General features: G+C 46.4%; 1 protein-coding gene across 1 annotated transcript; it reads left to right on the top strand.

Moving 5' to 3' along the window:
• Window positions 1–6,221: 6,221 nt before the first annotated feature.
• baiap2l2a (BAR/IMD domain containing adaptor protein 2 like 2a) lies at window positions 6,222–21,448 on the top strand. Its single transcript, XM_076023572.1, has 14 exons — window positions 6,222–6,384; window positions 6,860–6,935; window positions 9,158–9,244; window positions 10,062–10,123; window positions 10,408–10,479; window positions 10,693–10,767; window positions 10,854–10,988; window positions 12,533–12,643; window positions 13,500–13,572; window positions 15,886–16,066; window positions 16,819–16,884; window positions 17,658–17,838; window positions 20,442–20,482; window positions 20,665–21,448. The coding sequence occupies exons 1-14, from the start codon at window positions 6,331–6,333 to the stop codon at window positions 20,735–20,737; spliced, it is 1,287 nt and encodes a 428-aa protein (XP_075879687.1). The 5' UTR covers window positions 6,222–6,330; the 3' UTR covers window positions 20,738–21,448.
• The last annotated feature ends 157 nt before the right edge of the window (window positions 21,449–21,605 follow it).

Here is a 21,605-nt window from a genome sequence, read left to right as displayed (position 1 = left end):
AATTAAACTACCTTTTAAATAACGGAGTAATGAAACGGGATTACTGTGGCAAAAGTGGCCATTATATCACAATTACTTGATCAAGTAACGAGTCCGTTACTTTTCCGAAACATTCTGCAAGCTAAAAATGTCTTACTGTATTATCCACAAAGTGTCTGAAATTTCGAAAAGCGACCGAAAACAATGATGTCCCAGATTATTTTAACAATAGGGGCTGTGCAAAAGGCACCAGTGCTGTACACGAGTCTCTTCTGTGAAATGTGCAGTTTGTGTTCAGAGAGCAAACATTCATTCAAGTTGTTAAGATGACAGAGGCAGTATTTACATTTGCAAAAATTTGCACTTTCATAAAGTTCATTCCAAAGCACTGAGCAACTACATCTTTTTTTTTTTTTTAAATAAAGTAATTAGTAATAAGTAATCGATTACTTATGAAACAAAGTAGTTGAAGAAGTAATTAGATTACTTTTTAAAGGAGTAATCAGTAATCAGTAGTTGGATTACTTTCATGGAGTAATCCCAACAACACTGCTGTTGCGGTCGGTGACGGGAAAACACTGTAACATCACACCTCTCATGGTCTCGCACTGCCTGTGCAGCAGCAGCCTCCCCTCAATCTGTATTAAGCATCTGAGCTGGATTGACCCCCCCCCCCACCCCCACCCCACACACACACCACCAGCACCGCCACGACCCCCCATCCCACCCCATCCCTCTGCATGCATAACCATTTGTAAATTGTTTATTCCTCTTCCCCTCGGCTCATTATTGCCTTGCTCGGCAACACATTAGAGAGGGAGGAGGTGGAGGAGGAGGAGGAGGAGGAGGAGGGAGGCCTTCTGCGGTTGTGGTGGACGGCCATAAGTCAGCCTCCAGGCTCCCCGAGGAGGCCGCGGACGGCAGAGCGATGGCCTCGGCGTTTATGATATTCCAAAAATATAATAAAAGTGGGGAGGCAGGGTCGATCTCGGGAGCGATCTCGTCTGCAAAGGTTGTGAAATGACAAAACGGGTACGTGTGCGAGCGAAGACGGAGTGCGCGCGGCTCACGTGGCAGGATTTGAGCTGGAAAAAGCTCCGGGGTTCGAGTGCGAACGGCAGGAAATATAGCTGCGAGTATTGAGTGGGCCGGCAGAACAGCAGAGTGGATGGGCCCTCTGGAGGACGGGGACCGGAGCCAGGCAAAGTGCACAAATAGAACAATCACGTGCACGCACGCACGCACGCAGGCAGGCGCGCGCACGCTCGAGGAGCCGTGAAGTCGGAGCTTCATTTGTATTCAGCCCACACGATGAAATGTCACGAGTGGCATTTCGTGCTGTACGTCGCCTCGCTGCGGTTTCGCAGGTTTTTCCTCGTCCGAATATTTTAGGGCGCACACAGCATTCTGAGATCAATGCTGCGATCTGTGCCGGATTCCAACGGAGCGGCCACAGACTGCAATTAAAAAGAATAAGAACAAAAAAGTCAAGATATGACGGAAACAGTAGATTAGCCCTGTGTTGATAGCCTTCACCGAAAAGGTTGATGCTTTGCCCTATCGTTCCAAAAATACGACAACAACAAGGCGACAAAGAGCAGGATGAGCTGAGACAGAAGGGTCAGTGAGCTATCTGGTCTATTTGTGACCTCAGACTTCCAGCACTGCTCGGTTTGCACATTTCCTGGAAAGTGAGAGAGATGAAGAAGGGAGAGACTATCGTTACAAAACATTTTTCACACAATGAATTTAGCATAAAATAGGGATTTCTTTTTTTCACAGTCTGAACATTTTGCTTTCTTGTTTTTTTATCCAATGTTCTTTTTATCCTGAGGTTAGCATACTGGAGCTAAAAAAAAAAAAAAAATATATATATATATATATATATATATCAAGTTTGACGGCGCTAAGCAGCCGCCACCGCCCACGGTCACGCTCAGCCGTGAGCGCCTACGCGATGCTTTAAAGCGCTTCGCCCAAAAAGTTCCATGGACGTCCTAGTTAGCGCCAGCCGACGTGTCTCACTCTCATCAAGGCCTCTGCGAGAGGCTCGGCGGCCGGCGAGCCGGGGCTGATTTATTACCGGGTCACCCTTGACCTTCACGCCGTGCGCCGCCGCGGCGATATTAATGCTACCCCCCTGTGCCCCCCCCCCCCACCCCCCACCCACCCCTTCCTTTTCAAAACGTGCACCGAGAACGGGTCGTTCTGGAAACCGGGAAGAAGAAGAAGAAGAAGGAGAAGAACGTTTAAGTTTTGAAGCGTATTTATGTGCTCTTTCCCTTTTTCAGCTTACTGTTGATTTTATTGCCCCCCCCCCCCCCCATCCCATTCCCTCCTCCCCTTCGCGCCCCCCCCCCCCCCTCCCTCTTTGCTTGCTTTGAAGTGTGATTTAATTAGGCTGTTTTCAGGCGGCACCGTGGCTGGAGATTAAAAAGTGCATCGCGGAGCCGCTAAAGCCTGGCGATAGTTCAAAGTAACTGAGCCGCCGCGCTTTGTATTTACTCGACTTTCTTGCTCCTAAAAAAACGAGAGCATCCTCGTACCTTCCTAATAGCTCCCTGACAGCGAGGGAGGTTCTTTTTCATCACCCCTGTCTTTTGTTTGTTTGTTTGTTTGTTTGCTTGTTTGGAATGGAGCAGTGGAAAAAAAAAAAAAAGAAGAAAAAGTCTGGGAGCGAACGAAGAGCCGAAAACTAATCGCGCAGCTTTGAGTTGAGCTCGAAAAGTTTCGGCTTGCAAGGAAACTGATGTAGGAAATGTGCTTTTTTTTTTAACTGTTTTTTTGTGGGGAGAAATTTAATTTGATATCATTTTCTCATAAATTCAAAAAACGGGTGTCATTTAATGAACTGGGCCAATCCACAGTGTGGGATTACTTCCAGTTTGCACCAAATCAGGTTCAAATCCCCGACTGGAGAAATTGAAAAACGTGACAACGGGCGTCATCGCGGTGCGAAGCGAGCAAACTCCATCACCGCTGTGTCGTTCGCTCGGTAGTTTATTCAACTCGGCGTACGCAGCAGCCACTTTATTAAGTACAATGTGCACTGGCTTTACAATAATAACTATATCTCTCGGCAGCGACCCAGTTGTGATGCCTTTTTGATGTCAGGGGTCAGAGGTCGGAATGGGCAAACTGGTTGAAGACCGCAGAAAGGCAACAGGAACTCAAATAACCTCTGGTTACAAGCAAGTTCTGCAGATGAACTTTTTTTTTTTAGGTAGCCCATACAAGCAAGGCGCTCCTAGTAAAGAAGCACTGTGATGCTGTGTCTCAATTCAGGTTCTGCATCCTTGAAGTACGAAGCACGAAGGCTTGTCCCAATTCCCGAGGGTGCTTAGGACGCTCAAAATGCGCACTCGGAAATACGCACTCGTTTTAGCCGATTCCAAGGATGCACCGCTACTATCCTTCGCATACTTCCCATGATGCTTTGCGTGCTGCTGCAAAGCATCGTAGGATCCTGGAAAGTCAGCTGAAATTAGCGGCATGTACTGGCAAAGACACAACATATTAATTCAAGTATTGAAGTTTCACACAAAGTATCCAGTTTTTAACGTAGGATTTTACTTATTTGATCATCCAACGGCATCGTTAGATGGCGAACCAATGGTTAGCTTGATACTATAAAAACGTCACTTCCGGGGTTGGCCAGCCGGAGGGAACGGCGGCGACGCAACGAGGAAATACGCCAAAGGCGCTAGACCGTCCCGAGTGGTTACCGGGGAGGCGGGGTTTGGTCCGTCCTTCTAGGCTGAACGCTTCCTTCAGACGGAGGACACTCGGTCTGAAGGGTGCAGACCCTGAATTGAGACACAGCATGAGTGTTGGGTGCAAACAAGTATGCAGTATTTCACTCTGCAGGCAGACACATATATGTGGAAATCAATCATCCCAGTGGTTGGAAGATAAAACCCAAGTTGTTTAATATTAAGACAAGCTGGCTGTATCTCACTGCTCGTGGTGCAGAGCAGGATCAAGACATCGTCTTGAGAGTGCAATACTGTGGCTATTGACTTTCTCGGGCGTTGACTCATTTTTCTCGCTTTAAAATGAGTTTGTTTCAAGTTGCGCCGAGTTATTGTTACAGATTTAAAGCGGCGACTTGCAGTAAGAAAAAAAGAAAGAAAAAGAGGCTTGTATAAAACACTTGGTGAGCCGATGATCATTTGCGCATCGAGCATTTTTTTTACAATATTTCTGCACTCCCGCGACGTCCTGCGTATTAATGTCGTATTTCAAAGGGGGCCGCTGCTGTTGGAGGGAGTCATTATTAGGAAGAATGGCCGAGGAAACACTGCCTGCCAGTTTCTGGGGCTGATTAAAATTCCAGTCATGTCTTCACTTGGTTGATGGTGCCATCTAGTGTATGAATTCTCTCTCTCTCCGTCTCTCTCTCTCAATGCCTCTGCCTAATCAATCTTCCATTTAAACTTCTCACAATTTCTCCTTTATTCCCTGCTTGCAGCAGTAGTTTGCACCCTCGGGTGGGGGCCATCGCATTCGCATGGAATAACCCCCCCCTCCTATAAACTGTGATAAACCGTCACACGGCGAACACGTCTCGCGGGTCGCGGTGAGTTCAGGGCCGGCGACACGGAGAAGCGCGCAGCGCCGGCCGTGATGATGGTGGGTTCAGTGCCGCTCGGCAGTGTGAGCGAGCGAGCTTCCCTGCTCGGCAACAAGAGCTTTCAGGGCCGGCGGCAAAGATTTAAAGGCGGGAAAGGAATCGATGGCCTCCCCCCCCCGCCCCGTCTCAGCTGCGCTCGTGATTGGTCACACGGCCGAGATTCACCTTGAGGCGTTGCGGGCCAATAGGAGGCCGGGGATGTGGCCCCCAGGGTTGTGCAAGCGGGATTTGGCCATCCGAGGTGATTAAAGTATCGGGATTAACGGATTTCAGGAAATCACACATGAGCGCCTAATTCCACGGCGACCAATCAAAACGGGGGGGGCGGGGGGGATATGACAGCATCAGCGGTTCAGATTCGAGGGGGAAGCACGGATTTGAAATTGTGCTCACTTGACAAAAAGAAAGATAAATGAAGGAACAATCCAGTGGAGGGAGTTTGTGTTGGCAGAACTCACTTTAATTCGTCTTTCCAGGAGCCCGATAATGGAATCGTCGGCAGCGTATATTAATCACTTGAAATGAGGGGAAAACTTAAGAGAAAAGAAAAATAGAACCACTGTGCGGAGCAAACTGGGAGCCTTGAAATGTGCGACATTCAGCACCCTTGTGATGTCACAAATGGCACAGGTACCAACTTCTTTCGGTTCCAACATCTGGGACAAAACATCAGTTATCACAGGAAGCTGATATTGACTGTTTTTATTCGGAGGCTTTAAACAGATGGTTAATTTTAAGGCTGCATGTTTGAGGCTGATTTGTTAAAAAAAAAAAAAAATATATATATATATATATATATATATATATATATACATACATATATATATATATATATATATATATATATATGTATATATATATATATATATATATATATATATATATATATATTTTTTTTTTACTTCAAACAACCAAAACCATTCAGAAAAAAATGCACTGACTAATGTTTATAACTGAAATGAATTGAACTGGTCAAAGAAAACAATACTGTACATGCCTTACGAACACAGTTTAACTACATGGATGAAGACGCCTTCACATCAACACAACTGCCTTCATTAAACACTTCAAATGTAACGAACAAACGTCAATAACAAATGCAGACATTCCAAAGATGCTCATTGGGTCCGACTGCAAAGCTCTGTTATTTGGGTCGACATCAGACGCACCTGTGCTTTGGACAAATACAGATGATGGCCCTTTTCCAAACGTTAATCTTTATACTGTTCCGTATGTACACAGTGTGAGTGTGTGTGTGTGTGTGAGTGTGTGTGAGAGAGAGAGAGAGAGAGAGAGAGAGAGAGAGAGAGTGTGAGCCCCCACCTTTGTACAACAGCATGCTGCAGGGTTGCAGGGCGTGACACAAAAGATACCTGTTATAGTCTTGGACAAAAGTGCAAAAGCGCGTGCATGCACATGTATGCACACACACACACACACACACACACACACACACACACGGTCAGAGTTTACAGCATGTGTCATTGTCTTTTATGGCCGGGCCCGTGTTTAATTATTTACTCAGCTCTTTCTCGGGCCGCGGCGGTGTGGGTTACCAACACTCCTCCTCTCACTCCTCTCACTCCTCTCGCTCCTCACGCTCCTCCGGCCACTCTCCCGTCTCTCTCCCGCAGGTGTTTTCCGCGCACTCGCTGGATGATCCGAGGACCCCGGCGCACGCTCCTGAGCTTTTCACTGCCCCCCCCCAGGATACAAACATGTCGGGCATGACCGCCGAACAGTTGCACCGCACCACGCTGGGGATCTACTCAGTGAGTAACTGGCCAAAATGGCGAGAGGGTTAAAGGTGCTCGCATTGCTGCCGGCGGGTTTTTTTTTTTTTTCCCTCTCTCCCTTATTTCAAAGGCCGTTGTTTTTTTTTCTTTTTTTCTTTTTTTTTTTAAATAAAAGGTAATATCTGCTCACTGAACACGCCGCAAATCGCGCACAGCCCGTTTTAAATTCTACGAGCATTTCCCGATAGCGCTGGAGATTTGAGTCTCAGGCTGTCTGAGCTGCGAGGGTGGATGGGTTTGGAGAGAGGAGGGAGGGTGGGGGGTGGGACTCAGGCTCATAAATACAGATGGAATTAAAGATAGATTACATTGATTCTCCTCCGGGTGGGCCTTAAAAAGTTTCGACGACTTTCAAAAACAGACAACGCAGTGTGATTTAAATTTGTTTTTTTTCTCTCCCTCCCTCCCTCCCCCCACGCCCCCGCCCCTCCGCCAACCACCACCAAAACAGACCTTGATGGATGAGTTTAACCCGAGCCTGCAGAGGCTGGTTTCTCTTGGCAACAGCTACATCCAGGCTTTTCAAGGTAAGACGGAAGAATAAAAATAAATATATAATGACGGGTGAAGGGAAGCGGCACGAACCGGGAGCGAGAACTTGGCGAATTAAGTCGCAAATAACGACCCCCCCCCCTTTTATTGGTTGATCCGCAAAAAAACAAACAAAATGCAAACGCAACCGCGAAGGGAGCCGTCGCTTCGAGCTCCACCTAATTCCAAAGTCCACACTGCTTTGGGAATATCCTGCTGCTATAATAAGACCAGTTATGAGCCTGTAACCAAGGCCCGCCTCAGCTGTTGAACAAACCAACGAGGCCTCCAGGCAGCCGAGCCAGTTTATTAAGTTTTGTTGATGTTGTTGTTTTTTTAAAACATACCCCCAAGTTTGTAAAAAAAAAAAAAAAACAAGACAAAAAACAAACAAAACAAAAACGGGCCGCTCACCGAGAACTTTAGCGAAAGTCGTGATTGCCTCCATCACCTGCCCAGCGCTGCTCTGACGGATGGCGCTGCAGTTTGTTCACGCCTGTTAAAGAAAAGGTCAGGTTGGGGATTTCTGCAGCCTGGAGGCAGATAACAGCAATCGGGCAAAGTTGACATTTGTGAAGAGAAAATGTCTCGTCAGGTCCAGCGCACACTGCCAAGCTCACCGCACCAGCAGTTCTACTCTGACAATATAAAAAAAAAAAACATTGTCCTCCTTTATTTCGTCTGCCGGCTCCGCATTTCGGAAAGTGTGCGCTCCAACACACCATTTTGGTGACGTCACCCGATACTGCTGCCAGGTCAGTGGCAAGTTTTTTTTTTTTTTTATCCTTGCAAACATGTGGAAGTTTAAGGGCTGAATAAACAAGCCGCTTCCTGGAGATGGGCAGTTTCACGGATGATTTTAGGAGTTAAGAGAGATTTAGAGTTAAGACATAGAGGAAGTATGGGACATTTGAAGATTTATTTAAAAAAAGCTTTAAAAGTGTCTTATTTTTCTTGTCCTATCATTCCCGATCATCTCTTCTCGCCTCGTTAATGAACCAGCGAGGTTTATGGCCTCGCTCGTGCGACCCCTGTCGGGTCAATCATCGACAACGAGCCGGACCCCATTTCAAAATTATTTTTACGACAGCTTCAAAGAGAAACGCAGTTCCTCATTGCGTTGCGAGCTTAGAATGACACCCTCGGAGCCATAAAGCGCAAATTATTCACTCAAAGATCGTTATTTCCGAAGTTCACGGTGTTGTGTTTTACCGTTGAGTTTATCTTTGAACCGTTAGAGATGTCGGACCGTTAGCTCAACCGCTAACTGAGCTAAAGAGGCAATGCTGATCCCGGCTACACACTCAAGCTTTAGTTCATTGGACACGGTGCGTTTGTGGACAATCAATAAAAGTGCAGCGTGGTTATGACCTATATCCGAATCCCACAGAAACTTAAAGCAGCTCTAGGTAACTTTCGGTGGAAATGGCGAAGTGACGAAGTGAACACGCTGCAGCGCTAGTTTATTGATGCGGGAAAATACAAATAGTCGCCGAGCTGGAGCGCTCGTATGTGTTCAGGAAAAACACCAATATGAAATGCAAAACAGACAAACAGCAAACGTTGAACTTGTCTTTCGTCGAGGTTAATTATTGGGTTCCATTCCGTCATTTTATAATCTTATGTATTTGTAATGGCAGTATGTAAAACCGCCTCTGACTAAACGTGCAATGTTGCCGTATAGTGGTTCGTCCGTTGTGTCGGTCGCACTTGAAAGTTATGTAGTGCAGTTACAGCCGGCACAACCCCCCTCTCGCTGCCGAGGCGGTGCCATTGATCATATTTGATTTGATTTGATTTGATTGATTGATTGATTTCGAACATGAAAGAAGATAAGAAAATAAAAGGGATACAAAAACGACAACACACGAAAGAAAAATGAAAAAACATACATAAATAAAAAAATAGGATAAGTAAACAAACACCAGTGAAATATACACCAAAGTAATATTATTCCTGTTGGAAATGAATCGGTTATGTACTGAGTTTGGAATGTGTGTGGTGTGTGCGGTGAGGCCCCTGGCGTGAACGCACTAATTAATCTTCCCTTTGTCTTCCGTTTGATCACTGGTTGCAGCGATCATGTAATCTACAGTGTGCCCTCACCTCTTTGGGAAAGTACGCAATGCACGCAATACAAGGAAGACAAAGAGTTCCGGGTCAGTTTCTTGGAATCATTGATTTTGTTTGTCCCCACCCCCCTCTTCTGCGTTTTCAGCTCTCGCGGCAACCAGCGAGGCGTACTTCGGAGCGCTGTCGAGGATCGGAGAGAAGGCGTACCACACCGTGTCCTCGCGCTCTATTGGTACGTTGCATCAAACGCTCCTCCGTCTTCACCCGGCTCAGGCGCTTTCGGTATTTCCCAGTGAGTTCACAAAGAGGAGATTCAGCAAGCAGGTTGTTTCGATTCGGGCGGCAATTCAGCGTGATTGTCGAAGGAGGGGCGGTTGCTCTTAAGAGTGAATGCGAACTTAGTGAGACAGGGGGGGTTAGAAGGAAGCGGGAGCGTCCTGGGCAAACTGCTGAGGAGTAATGTGATACAAGTTCTAATGAAGCGCTTGCTTTCCCTGAAATGAAAGGAAGAAAGGAAAGAACATAATGAGGCAATTTTCCACGGTGTGATAAACTGTGCAAATTAGACAAGAACAAAAAGCGGGTGAACTCCTACAAAAGGTAGAAGTTGCAAACAGGCGCTTGGAACTGACGCCAAATAAATGACTCACAGGCCAGGGTTCAAAATAAGAAGTAACGTTCTTAAAGGTTAAAGTTACCCACCCACAAATCACGCTCACAAAGCAAAAACCTCGACTAGCAATAACAAACAAAAAAAGTATTTATTATAAATAATTCACTCACAAGAAGGAAAATGCTAAAATAATCAAATTACCAAATTGGAAATTACCAAAGTGCCACTATATTAATAAATCGCTGCTTGATTATTGGTCGATAATAAAGTGGGTGTCAACCAACTGCAATCTGTCCAGATATCCAGCTGGTTCTCAGGTCGCGCGGGGGAAAATAATTACGAACGCTAGCAGGATTAACGAGTGACTTGATCGATTGATTCGTTGACGTGTGAGTGTTTGCGGTGCGTCAAACTGTGTCACGCCGCATTCTTTCAGGGGACGTGCTGATCCAGATCTCTGAAACCCAGAGGAGGATCACGCTGGAGATGGAGGGAGTGGTGAGTTGCTCGCACAACAAGCTTAAAGGTCCCACCTCAGGATCCAAGATCGTTCCGCACCGCTTTCACACATTTGTTTTTCAATCCCGGACTGGAAACGAAACAAACAACAAATCCAGAAGCGCAAACACCGGTCATTAACTTGGAAAAGTCATTTGAAGAAATACTGTATGGCAGACACGTTCGTCACAACGGTTGAACCGTCTTTAACCAAAACTTTAAAGTCTTGCACCATCCCACGAATTCAACAAGATGCAACCTTTTTTTTTTTTGTCCTCCCAAAGTTCCGCTTTTTCTCCGTGGAGGTCATCCGGGAGATGGACAACAATGTCCGACTGGACAAAGGTTACCTGTCAGTAAGTGAACGCCGAGGTCAAAGCGAGGCCTCGTTATTATTTTTCAGAACTGCTGATAAAATTTTTACAGCGGCGGAGCGACTTATCTTTATTAATTATGACGTCGCCATGGCTCCCCCGCACGATTACGAGCTCGCCTTCTCGTTAGACGCAGAGGGGGGGCCGTTAGGTAGCGACTGAGACCCGGCGTGACGTTAATTCTCTGTCTCGCAGGAGAGCAGGAAGCGCTACGAGATGGAGGTCCTCAACCAGGCGGCCGCTCGGGAGAGGCAGCTGTGGAGAAGCCAGGTTCGCCCCCCCCCCAGCTCATACTGTGATGAAGGCAGCGAATCCTCACCGCGACGTTTCTGAGACAGAATCCTGCGTGTCCACAGGATGGCGGCGGTGACTACATGAAGTTCCTCAGGGCGAGCCACGAGGAGGCCCTGAAGGAGGAGGAGAGGCGGCACCGCTTTGTGACTGAGAAGCACTGCAGCCTGATCCAGTCTGTCGCCGAGATCATGAACAAGGTTCTAATTTCTTGTATAAATCCTCATTTCGATGTTGTTTGCTGTCAAGAATGGTTATTGTAGTTTTCTTTTTGATTACTTAAAAACAATATTCTGTCTCCTCCTCCCTCCAAACATAACACGCCGTTTTCACTTGAAGTGAACTGGTCACGTGACCCCGGACGTCACGTCCGGTGACGTGCAAATGCGAGAAGTGTTTCCATGACACTTTTGCGATATACCTCTATATCGATACGTCTGAAAAGAGGTTTTTCAAAGTTTAGGTGTTTCCATTACAAGTATGTCATTGCGATATTTAAGTTTTGCGCAACGGAAATGAGGTTAATATCAGCGTGCTTGCCAACGCTACCGTTTGCAAACTAGCAAACATAATTCAATCTACTGCTGATCTCATCTGTGGCTTAGCTCAAACAAAATGCGTTGGTTTACCTTTAACTTTTCTCTCAAGTGTCCAGTGTCCTCTTCTGTCTCACAGCAGTCAATAGGGACGTCCTAAATAGCAAACCTATGCGGAAGAGCACAAAGTGCGCTCACACACACATGTAACACGCAACAAATAAGACTGTGACGTCGTGAAAGGCTATCTTAGCAGTGTTAGTGTGATCGCTAGCGTTACTTTCCGCTAGCAAGGTAGAGCAACGCGTTTTAGTCTGATGTTGAAATTATAATGCGTGCTCGCTAAACTCTGCGATCAAGTGTTTCTACTGCCATCTATACTTTTTGCAGTTTTGGAAACTGCAGTGATTAAAAAAAAATTAAAATAGCCTCATACGGGGAAACACAAACCACAAACACAAAGGAGCGTGCCGCTGTCGAAGCTAACGTGACAACACGCCGGGAGCTGGGAATCCGCACAGTGTCTAATGATTATTCGAGACTTATTGCGGCCATGAACGAGGGAAACTGTTTGCTCGCGGGGTCAAAGGGTGGTGGCGTGACACCGGAGAAACTGACTCAGTTCCTCCGGCTGGCACTAGTGAGCGCCGCCTCATTGGCAGGTCGTCCGCGGAAACTCTGGACTCGCCGCGCCGCGTCACTACACCCAACTGGCACATTTCACACTGATAATGATTCCATTGCACCAACCAGCAGATGCCGTCACGAGTGCAATGAGCACCCGGGGATTTAAAGATCACTCTGATAAGTCCGGTCTTCACGCTGTCGCTGCTCTCACACGGCCTTGAGCTACAAGTGACAGAAAAAACGAGTTTGGAGATAAAAGAATGTGACGCTTTATAGAGTAAAACGCCGCGGGCTGCCATCAAGATGCTAATCTTCTGCAATGGTATATAACTATAATGTACCCGTCTTGCATTGTAGTCTTAATCTTGACCTTTGACCTTTATACTGCTTATCTTACTCAAAGTCAAGAAAATTGTCAGAATCAGAAGAACGAAAGCAAACAGCGGTCACTCTTAATTGTAACAACGTATGCAGCACTGCTCTCTAACAAGTAGTAACTGTAAGACCATTACTTAACCCTTCATTGTTTATGGTTTTTCTCACATTCGATTTCGTGCATTTGTGTTTGTTTTTTGTGGCAGGCGGGGGATTCTCTCAAGCAGCGATCAGACGGCTGGAGGAACGACGTGAACGCCACCAGGGGGCAGGAGACTCGGCGACCCGCTCCTTTGGACAACTACGCAAGCACAGGGGTGCGTGTGTGTTTTTGGCCTTATGATTGAGATTAATGTAAAAACTTATTGATGATGATGCTGCTTTTGGATGAATAATTCAAGACAGAAATTTCTATTTAAAAAAAACAAACAAACAAAAAAAACCTACATTATCTTTTTTCATCAAATCAACGCTAGTGTGGAAAACACATCGTGTCACTGAATCACATTGACACTATGACACAGTATTTCTATTGCTACAGTGCCCTCTGCTGGTTAGTGAAGCAATAAGGCTCCCTATTTTCCCCCCCTCCCAACCATTTTTCACCTGTTTGAAAACCTGAAACAAAAGACGGTGATTTTTCTGTCATCAGTGATATCATTCATAACACTTCGAGAATTTCTGAGTCAGAGCATCACCGGCAGTGCATCACCGGCAGTGCATCTGCGGCGCCGTGATTACCCGCCGAGGACGATGATTCACAGAACGAGACGGCGGGGTTGCTCTTTGTGCGGAGGCCGTAATTACAATTCAAACAACAAAGATGCCCCCTTGAGATAAGCCCCCCCCCCCCCCCCCCCGTGCGTGAGGGAGCCCGTTACTCATGGCAAAGTGACACGATCCGCGTCCCGGTGCAATAATAATCAGAGGATTAGCGTGGATCCCGCCTTTGTTTTGGCCTCCGCGTTGGGATTTACGTCTCCCCGCCCCTGCCGACAACGCCGCGAGCAGATATGCGGCGCTCGCACGTGAATCACCGCTCGCCGTGACTCAGACATCCCAGCCAGCCTCCCTCTCGGCTGCAGGCTACGTTTGCCGTTCTGCAGTTTGAAGTTTTTAAGTTCTTCATACATCCCGCCGTAACAAGCGTGCGGTGCATTCTGGATTTTGCAGATGGGGAAGTCGAGGGACGACAACATCAGGAGGAGCAAAGAGGAGCCGGCCCTGGGAAACATACCTTCAAGGGGTGAGCGGCGGGAAAGTCTGACGTTACCCGAACACATCAGAATTAGGAGGATGATTTGGGTTTTAATTTGGGGCAGTTTGTCTTTAACGTGGAGCGAAAAATCGCTTTAGACTCAAACACCGAATTACTGGAACCATATGAGATTCTCACAGCATGACAACCTCAGGCAAAAAAAAAATCACAGTTTCATGGTATTGCAAGTGTCCTGTCAAATTTGTTTTTTGTCTTTTTTTTTAGAGATTTTATTTATTTTTTATTTTTTTTAAACAGCTATTCCACTAAACACAAGCTATCGAACAGGGCAGGCGAAGGTGTGCAATCAAAAATGCTATTTTACCGCCCTTGTCTGGTTGGAACCAGCGGATACTCGAGTTCCTGTTGCCTTTCTATGGTCTCCAACAAGTCGACCCATTCTGACCTTTGACCCCCGACATCAACAAGGCATTTTTTTTCTCTCCACACAACTGCTGCTAACTTACTGGATGCTTTCTCTTTTGGGGGCCATTCTCTGTCAACACTGGACATGACTGAGAACCCTTTTCTAATGCTCGCTTTTCGCCACGTCTAAATGCCTGAGCGCACGGAGTTGTTGTCATGTGACTGGCTAATTAGCTAAATATGTTAACAAGCTATTGGAAGTTGTTTGCTAACACAAATAGCACAACACACGTGAACCCAATGAAGTGGCCCGTGAGAGTTTATGATATTTAAGTCTGCGTCCAGTATTTATTTATTTATTTATTTGTTTATTTATTACAGTATAGCGACGTGGCTACTAGTGTTTGCTATAGTCATATACATCTTGACTTCACAAACTAGGTGCAACCCAGTCTGCTCATGCATCGAGTCAGTGCATCTAGTTAGTACATCGCTTCCGTTTCACCATCCGTGTGCTTTTTGCCATCGCAGTTCAACAACACTGCAGTGTGTGCACGGTCTTACCTTAACTTGTAAATGAAGTTCATTCGTCGTCCCATCTGGACAAAAATCTCTGTAATTTTGTCACAAAAGTCCCCCAAATTGTCTTGTAATTTGGAGTACAAATTAAAAAAATAATATATTTATAGACACTGTTTTGGAATGTAGCGCTGAGTTGCTTTACATCCAAGGCTGCACCACCTGACCGCGTGGAGAAGAACAGTGAAGGCTCTTGCACGCCCCCTTCAGCAAAACAGAAGTACTGTTTGCATTCCCATGAGCCTTTTCACCACTTTTATGTCTTATCATCAGTAAGACGTTAAAGGTTCTACACCTCGCGAAACACTGTTCTTGAACTAGATTAAATTAATTAAAGTCTTATCAAATTGACTTTGTTCAAAACTTCCATTGGATTTCCTCAATTATGCATCAATTTATTTCATTTAATGGAGATTTGGGGATTATAAATGGATCTCTTGTTGCAAATTTAAAGCAGCATAACGCAGACCTCATGAGCTCCTGCAGTCTGCATGAACTGAGACGGCGGGCCGAATTCAGCCTGCGGCCCTTGAGATTGGCACACGCGCTCAAGAATTAATGCAACATCTCGTATTTGCTCTTGATGACAGTGACGCCACAGTGTCAGACAGACTTTTCCCTCACTCTTTCTCTGACGTTGCTCCATGAATAAACACATTTCAGCGGCGCTTACTGCGAATCCTTCGCAGGCCATAACACTGCAGCCTGCCTTTCCGAAGCCACTCTCTCACCCCTGCAGCCATCCACTGTTGATCATCCATCAGACCTTTATTTGTTTCCCTCCCCACTGCTTTCACTCCCTCACTCATAACTTTCACCTTTTTTTTTTGTCCGCGTGTTTGCACTTTCATACGTTCTAATTTCTCCCCCGCGGATAGTCTGCTTAATTACTCGCCTTCCAAATCTTAGCCAAAAAAAAAAAAAGCCAACAAACCCCCCCACCCCCAGTAACAATAATAATAATAATAATAAGATATGGAGCACTCACAGAAACAGGCTGTAAACAAACTCTGGAATATTAAAAAGCACTTCCGCTCCTGCTCAGCTTTGGCTGTTGGAAACATCCCACTATGCAGAATTGTTTGTGTTGCCACCTGAATGTTTTTTTTTTTTTTTTTTAATGAAATTCTGTGGATTGCGCCCTCCCGCTTCAACATACGCATGCACCAGCAGTGATATTTAGCAGCCTGCTCACCCTCTAAGTATTGCATTTAAGCCCTTCAAGAACTCGATCAAAGCCAAAAATGAATTCTTAATTAATCATTTCACCAGAGACCAACCCCCCGCTCTATGCCCCCCCCCCCCTTTGCCACGTGACGGAGGCTTTAATCTGCTCACTTATTAATTTTTCTGCAGCTCCCTCTCCCGTGGGAGGCGGTCGGCCGGCAGGTGGGAGAACCATGAGGGCGCGCGTGGCCCACCAGCCCGCCAGCTCCAACCGCACCCAGCTGCCCTTCTCCAGGGGGGAGACCATCACCCTGCTGGTGCAGCAGGCCCGCAACGGCTGGCTGTACGGACGCGCCGAACGCTCCCCAAAGTGAGTTTGCATAAATCGGAATTGAATTTGTTTGCTGTTCATCTGCCTGCGCCACCCCTCACCCCCCCGTCGCGCCGACACATCTGTCGGAAATCCAGGCGTCAGCTTCCCTCGTGAGGGTCACACCATGCCGTCTGACGTCTCTGACACGGTTCCTCTCACTATCTACTGGGACGTCAACGGCGGATGGAACCATTCATTAACAGCAGGTTGAAGAATTATAGAGACAGAGGGATTTTCTTTTTACCAGGGAAAAAGGGAAACAAAGCACAGCGAGCGTTAGAAAAATGACATCTGCGGAGCGGGATAGAAGATCAGCGTTGTCACAGTGACAGCGGGTTGCCTGGGTTCGCCGTCTCTCTTGTGATGTGTTGACATTTGTGGATCAGCAGGAATCCACAGGAGATGATCGGGCTCCTGCATGTTCTCACGTTAAGCACACAATCATCTGACCTGCCAAATGAAAGTTATTTAGCGGACTGCAAGTCTTGTTGCTGTTTCATTTGTTGACTAAAAAGTAGACGAAAACTTGATTTTTTTTTTTTCATTCCTTTACAACTCAAACTGATCACGCTAGGCCTCTTGGCTCTGGTCACATGTTGTGATCCACAAAACTGTTCCGGAGGTTTACAGTGGGAAAGAATTTGACCCTTTAGCTCACCCTCAAAGACAGGAGGAAACGGATGAGATTGCAGTTTTCCATGAACTCTCCCTTTAAAAAAAAAAACCTTGCACTCTTTCTCTCTCTGCAGTCCAGGGTGGTTCCCGGCATCTTACGTCGAAGCAGTTGATGACCTGCCGGTGATGACCATCACTCGGTGAGTAATCATTGTAGCGTTGTGGCTGCTCAAGAAAGCAGCTGGCACCTCGTGCAGAGGGAGGTGAGGACCAGATGGTTTTGGTCATTAGATTTAAGAGGAATGCATTAGTAATTCAATGAATCAGGGCTTTGAGAAACACAACTAATTTATTCATGCGTGAAGAGTTTATCGCCGCCGTTCAATTCACGGCCCCTGTGGGCCGTCTGCATTGTGTTATTGTTCAGCACCATTAAGAGGGTCGATATGAAAGTGGAATAATAACTTGATCTATTTGGAAATTTGGGTGACCCACAGCTTTGAGGGAGAACCGGAGAGTTTTAAAGTAAAACTGTGATCGGTCACCGCGGACACGTTCCCAGCTGACTGCCGACAACTTCACTTGTGGCAGATCAGACTGCGTTTCCCACACTGATCTGAGTTAAATCAAAGTGTTGAGTGTTGTTGTTTTTTCTTTCTTGGCAATCTTTTAAAACACAGCAGAGTGTTTTGTGCTTTAAAGTTTCAAGTGAACTGCATGACGCAAACTTCTCTTCGTTGGTGCCAACATCAACATGTTTGTCTGGGTTGTCAGTCAACTCCAGCCTTTAATCTTTTTCCTAAATATGTTTGCTCAGTCCACACCAGACCTCTCCCACACACGTGTGAGGTCCACCAAAGCACCGGTTTTAGCAGGAAGCTGCAAACAGTGGGCTAAACGCGCTCTTTCCTGGAGCCCGCTCACTGTGCACGTTTCTTGTTTCTAACGATGCGCCAAATCTTGATCTCCGCAGTCCGACTCTCAGAAGCAGCAGCAGCAGCAGCCAGCTCGACCAGCTGGGGAGCAGGAGCTTGGGCGGGGCCCCAAACCCTCCTCCCCCGCCGCCACCGCCGCTGTCTCTGGGCGGACCCCCCGAGATGCAGCCGGCCGCGCCGCCTCCCGCCGCGAGAGCCGAGACCAAATCTGAAAACAAGGTGCGTGTCGCTCACACAGCGTCTCCGTCCCATTGTTCCTCTCCGTCACATCAAGCGGATTGTGAGCTCGGTGCCTTTAGTTGCGCCGTGCTGTCGACCGATTAGTACTTGGCAGCGATGCGCCAAGTGTGAAAAATCCTGTCCGATTCTTCGCCGATAGCTGATGTCAGGAGCGGCTGGCGTCGAGGACGAGAACCGACATGATAACTGAACTGGCAGTTATATGACTTGTGTTAAACAGTTTGGACCGGCGTCCTCGTCTGCACACTCATCAGTGCGTCTTCCATGGACAAAGTTCAGCACCCAGCGCAGACTGCACACATGACTTCCTGGCACACTCCAATTGCATCTTGACCTTTAGCTTACAGGCCCAACTGCCACGAATCTGTGCGAAAATACAAAACCTCAGGCAATGCTGTTGATATTGTGTATGCCAGTTTTTTTTCAATTGTCTTTTTTCCCAAATCTCAAGACTTTTTCCCTATTCACTATTTATTAAACAAAATTATAGAAGACAAACTTGAATGATTTATCCTTTATGAGCAAATAACTGCTGACTTTTCCACTGAAAGTTGTCGTTCTCAGCTAGACTAGACAAGACTAGACTATACTCCATTAGACAAAACTGGACTAGACAAGACTAGACTAGACTAGACTAGACTTCACTAGAGTAGACTATACTCCGCTAGACAAGACTAGACCATACTCCATTAGACAAAACTGGACTAGTCTAGACTAGACTATACTCCACTAGACAAGACTAGACTAGACTCCACTCTAGACTCCACTAGACTAGACGGGACTAGTATAAACTAGACTATACTCCACTAGACAAGACTAGACTAAACTCCACTCTAGACTCCACTAGACTAGAGTGGACTAGTATAAACTAGACTATACTCCTTTAGACAAGACTAGACTCCACTAGACTAGACAGGACTAGTCTAGACTTTAGAGTACACTCCACTAGACAGGACTAGACCAGCCTAGACTAGACTATACTCCACTAGACTAGAGTTGACTAGAAAATGTTGGTGCAGGTGAGTTTGAAAGAACAGCCGCTGAGGGTGAATCCAAACAGCTGCTGGGTGAGCGGTGGTGGAGACTGCTCCTTGACGAGGTGTATCTCTCACATCAGCCAAAGCCAAATTATTATATTCGTCCGGCATTATTAGCGCGCGAGCGGCCGAGCTCTCAACCGGGTTAAAGCCCCACAGATCCAGACATTTTCCTCTTGTGTTTCCCAAGTCTGTCCAGGAGGGGCACTGCGGCACGGTGCTCTTCTCCATGGCGCCTCATCCGTCCTTCTGGTGGATGCAGGGAGGGAGCTCCAGCTGCTGACGGTGCGCGAGCCCTGGAGGCCGTGTGCATGCGTGCGTGCGTGTGCGTGCGTGCACGTGTGCCCTTGCATTTTGGTGTTTGCTCAGACTGCGCGCGAGCATGAGCGCCGTTGGTGCACGGGCAACAGCGCTCATGACGTCTGCGTGAGACGGCGCCGGCTCCTGTGTGTTTGACTGCTTGAATCTGTGCGTGCAGTGAGGTTTTGGTTAATTAGGAGATTCTTTTTTTTTTGCTCATAAAATGACAGTTTTCAGAATAAATCACCACATCATTAGAGTCAAGACGCCTGGCGCTGGTACAAGACGTCTCCCCTCCGGAAGCCTCGGCAACCTCCATCACTCTCGCCGCCTCCCGTCTTCAGCATTTCACACTCTATAAACAATTCATTGGCGGGGCGGCTGATGATGGAGCGCACTCCCCGCTCGTGAATTGTTTACCGAGCTACAAAGCGCATTCATAATGCATTCCCACGCCACTCCCCGGGGCCACGCGACGCAACAATTTTAGCAGAGGGACCCTTGCAAATGTCAGCGGTGCCAATGTTTGGCCTCTGCAACCGTTTCCCCTGCTGGAGTGGAGACTTTAGAGCTCGTCATCGAGGTGAACCCACCAGGAAGTAGTTTTTTTGGGGGGTCGGGCAAGGCCCTGGGTATATATATATATATGTATATATATACATATATATACAGGTACTACCTAAAAAAGTAGAATATCAAGTAAAAGTTGTTTTATTTTGGCAATTTAACATAAAAGATGAAACCAACAAATTGAGCCATTACATGCAAATTGACATATCTCAAGCAGATTTTCAGCTCATTAAAACCACAAACCCACAAACTCAGAAACATATTATAAAATTTGAGTTTTTTTTTAAAGCTGCAAGACCTGATCAGCAAAATCCAAAGAAATAAAAACTTGAAATATATTGATTTGCATATTATTTGTTTATATAATATGTCAAATTCACCTTTAAAGTTGAATTGCAGAAATACAACAACCTTTTCAGGATATTATATATATATATAGATATATATATAGATATATATCTATATATATACATATATATAGATATATATCTATATATCTATATATATGTACCAGATGGGGTTTTGGTTGCAGTACTTCAAGTGGCCACTGGAAAAGAATCACCCCGCCACCATATTGCCAGTCTGGCATCCATGGGGTCGGGCCTCTGTGAATGCATGTTTCCACACACGGTGTCGCTCACTGTCACTTCTCCTTTTTTTTTACACTCTCTTCAGAAATCCAAGCCGCATTCAAGTCAGCCGGAGCTCTTCCCCAGGTAAGACCGACGCAGCTCATCCCAGAGCCTGTTGAGGGGCCTTCAGCAGGGGCCGCGCAATCCAATAATGCAGTTTTGAAGCGTATCGCGAAGCCGTTAGACTGGACGGCGATCCAACTGGCGTGCATCTTGCTGCCTCTCACGCTCCTCTCTCTCTCTCTGCTCTCCACTCTGAAATAAAGGGGCACCAACCCGTTCGCCACAGTCAAGCTGCGACCCACGTCCACCAACGACAGATCGGCGCCGCACTTTTAGCCCGAGACTCTAAATGACCACGTGCCCGTCCCTGGACCTCGGGAGGTGATTGACAAAGCTTTTGTCGTCTTTCCGCACAGAAACACGGAGGGAGAACACAAAACTTGATGAATTTCTTATTTTTTATTTGTGGTATTTTGCCGCAGAGACCCTGGAATCATCGCCGGTATGACGCCTTAATGAGAGCACTGTGCTTACTGCCTTAAATATCGCTACTTCTTCAAATGCTGGATGTGGAAATGAGTGACTTCTTCCTGTTAGCGTGTATATTCTGTACAGATGATGTTGTGAATCAGCGATTGTTTTGCCTTTATACATCTTTGCCCTGCGCTGTAAATATCCGCTCCAACTTTCCTTATTTTTCCCCCATTTGAATGATTGAAGCTTTCCTTTGCATTTTCGACTAAATTAAGCCCGACGCTAAATATTAATCACTGTTCTAATGTAATCTGCAAAAATGATTAGTAGAAAATGAAAATGTGACCTCTGGCAGAGAAAAAAGGGGGGGGGGGATCAAATGTCCGAGGCAGAAATGTAATGAAAAATGCAGCATGTTCACTGGAATAGCGATTTTGTGGTCGGTGTGAATTACGCGACGCGACTGCCGTGCGTCGCACGTTGTCGTCATGTGTTTGTTTGGGCTGGAATGGAGACAGACATCAGGGAACAAGATAGTATTATGCAATGTCTGATTATGTGCCTGCCGGAGCAATAAAATAAAAAACCACCTGATTTCCATAATCACATGTTGGTATCTCATTATCATAACACCATTTAATCTTTTATTGTTACTTCAGAAACGTATAAGTAATCTATTAATATTGAAGCGGGACATTACTTCCTGTGCCGAGATCTTTTTTTGTACCCA

Source organism: Nelusetta ayraudi, unplaced genomic scaffold (assembly GCF_046127955.1).
Source record: "Nelusetta ayraudi isolate G7.1 ecotype Tasmania unplaced genomic scaffold, CSIRO-AGI_Nayr_v1 ptg000016l, whole genome shotgun sequence".
In the NCBI taxonomy this organism is placed as follows: Eukaryota; Metazoa; Chordata; class Actinopteri; order Tetraodontiformes; family Monacanthidae; genus Nelusetta; species Nelusetta ayraudi.
The sequence above is the reverse complement of the archived record's forward strand: the minus strand, read 5'-3'. Positions and strand labels throughout refer to the sequence as shown.

Coding starts and splice junctions, on each gene's coding strand:
- baiap2l2a (XM_076023572.1), top strand. CDS start 6,331: ATGTCGGGCATGACCGCCGAACAGTTGCACCGCACCACGCTGGGGATC. Junction 10,480..10,692: donor TGGACAAAGGTTACCTGTCA/GTAAGTGAACGC, acceptor TCTGTCTCGCAG/GAGAGCAGGAAGCGCTACGA. Junction 12,644..13,499: donor ACAACTACGCAAGCACAGGG/GTGCGTGTGTGT, acceptor TGGATTTTGCAG/ATGGGGAAGTCGAGGGACGA.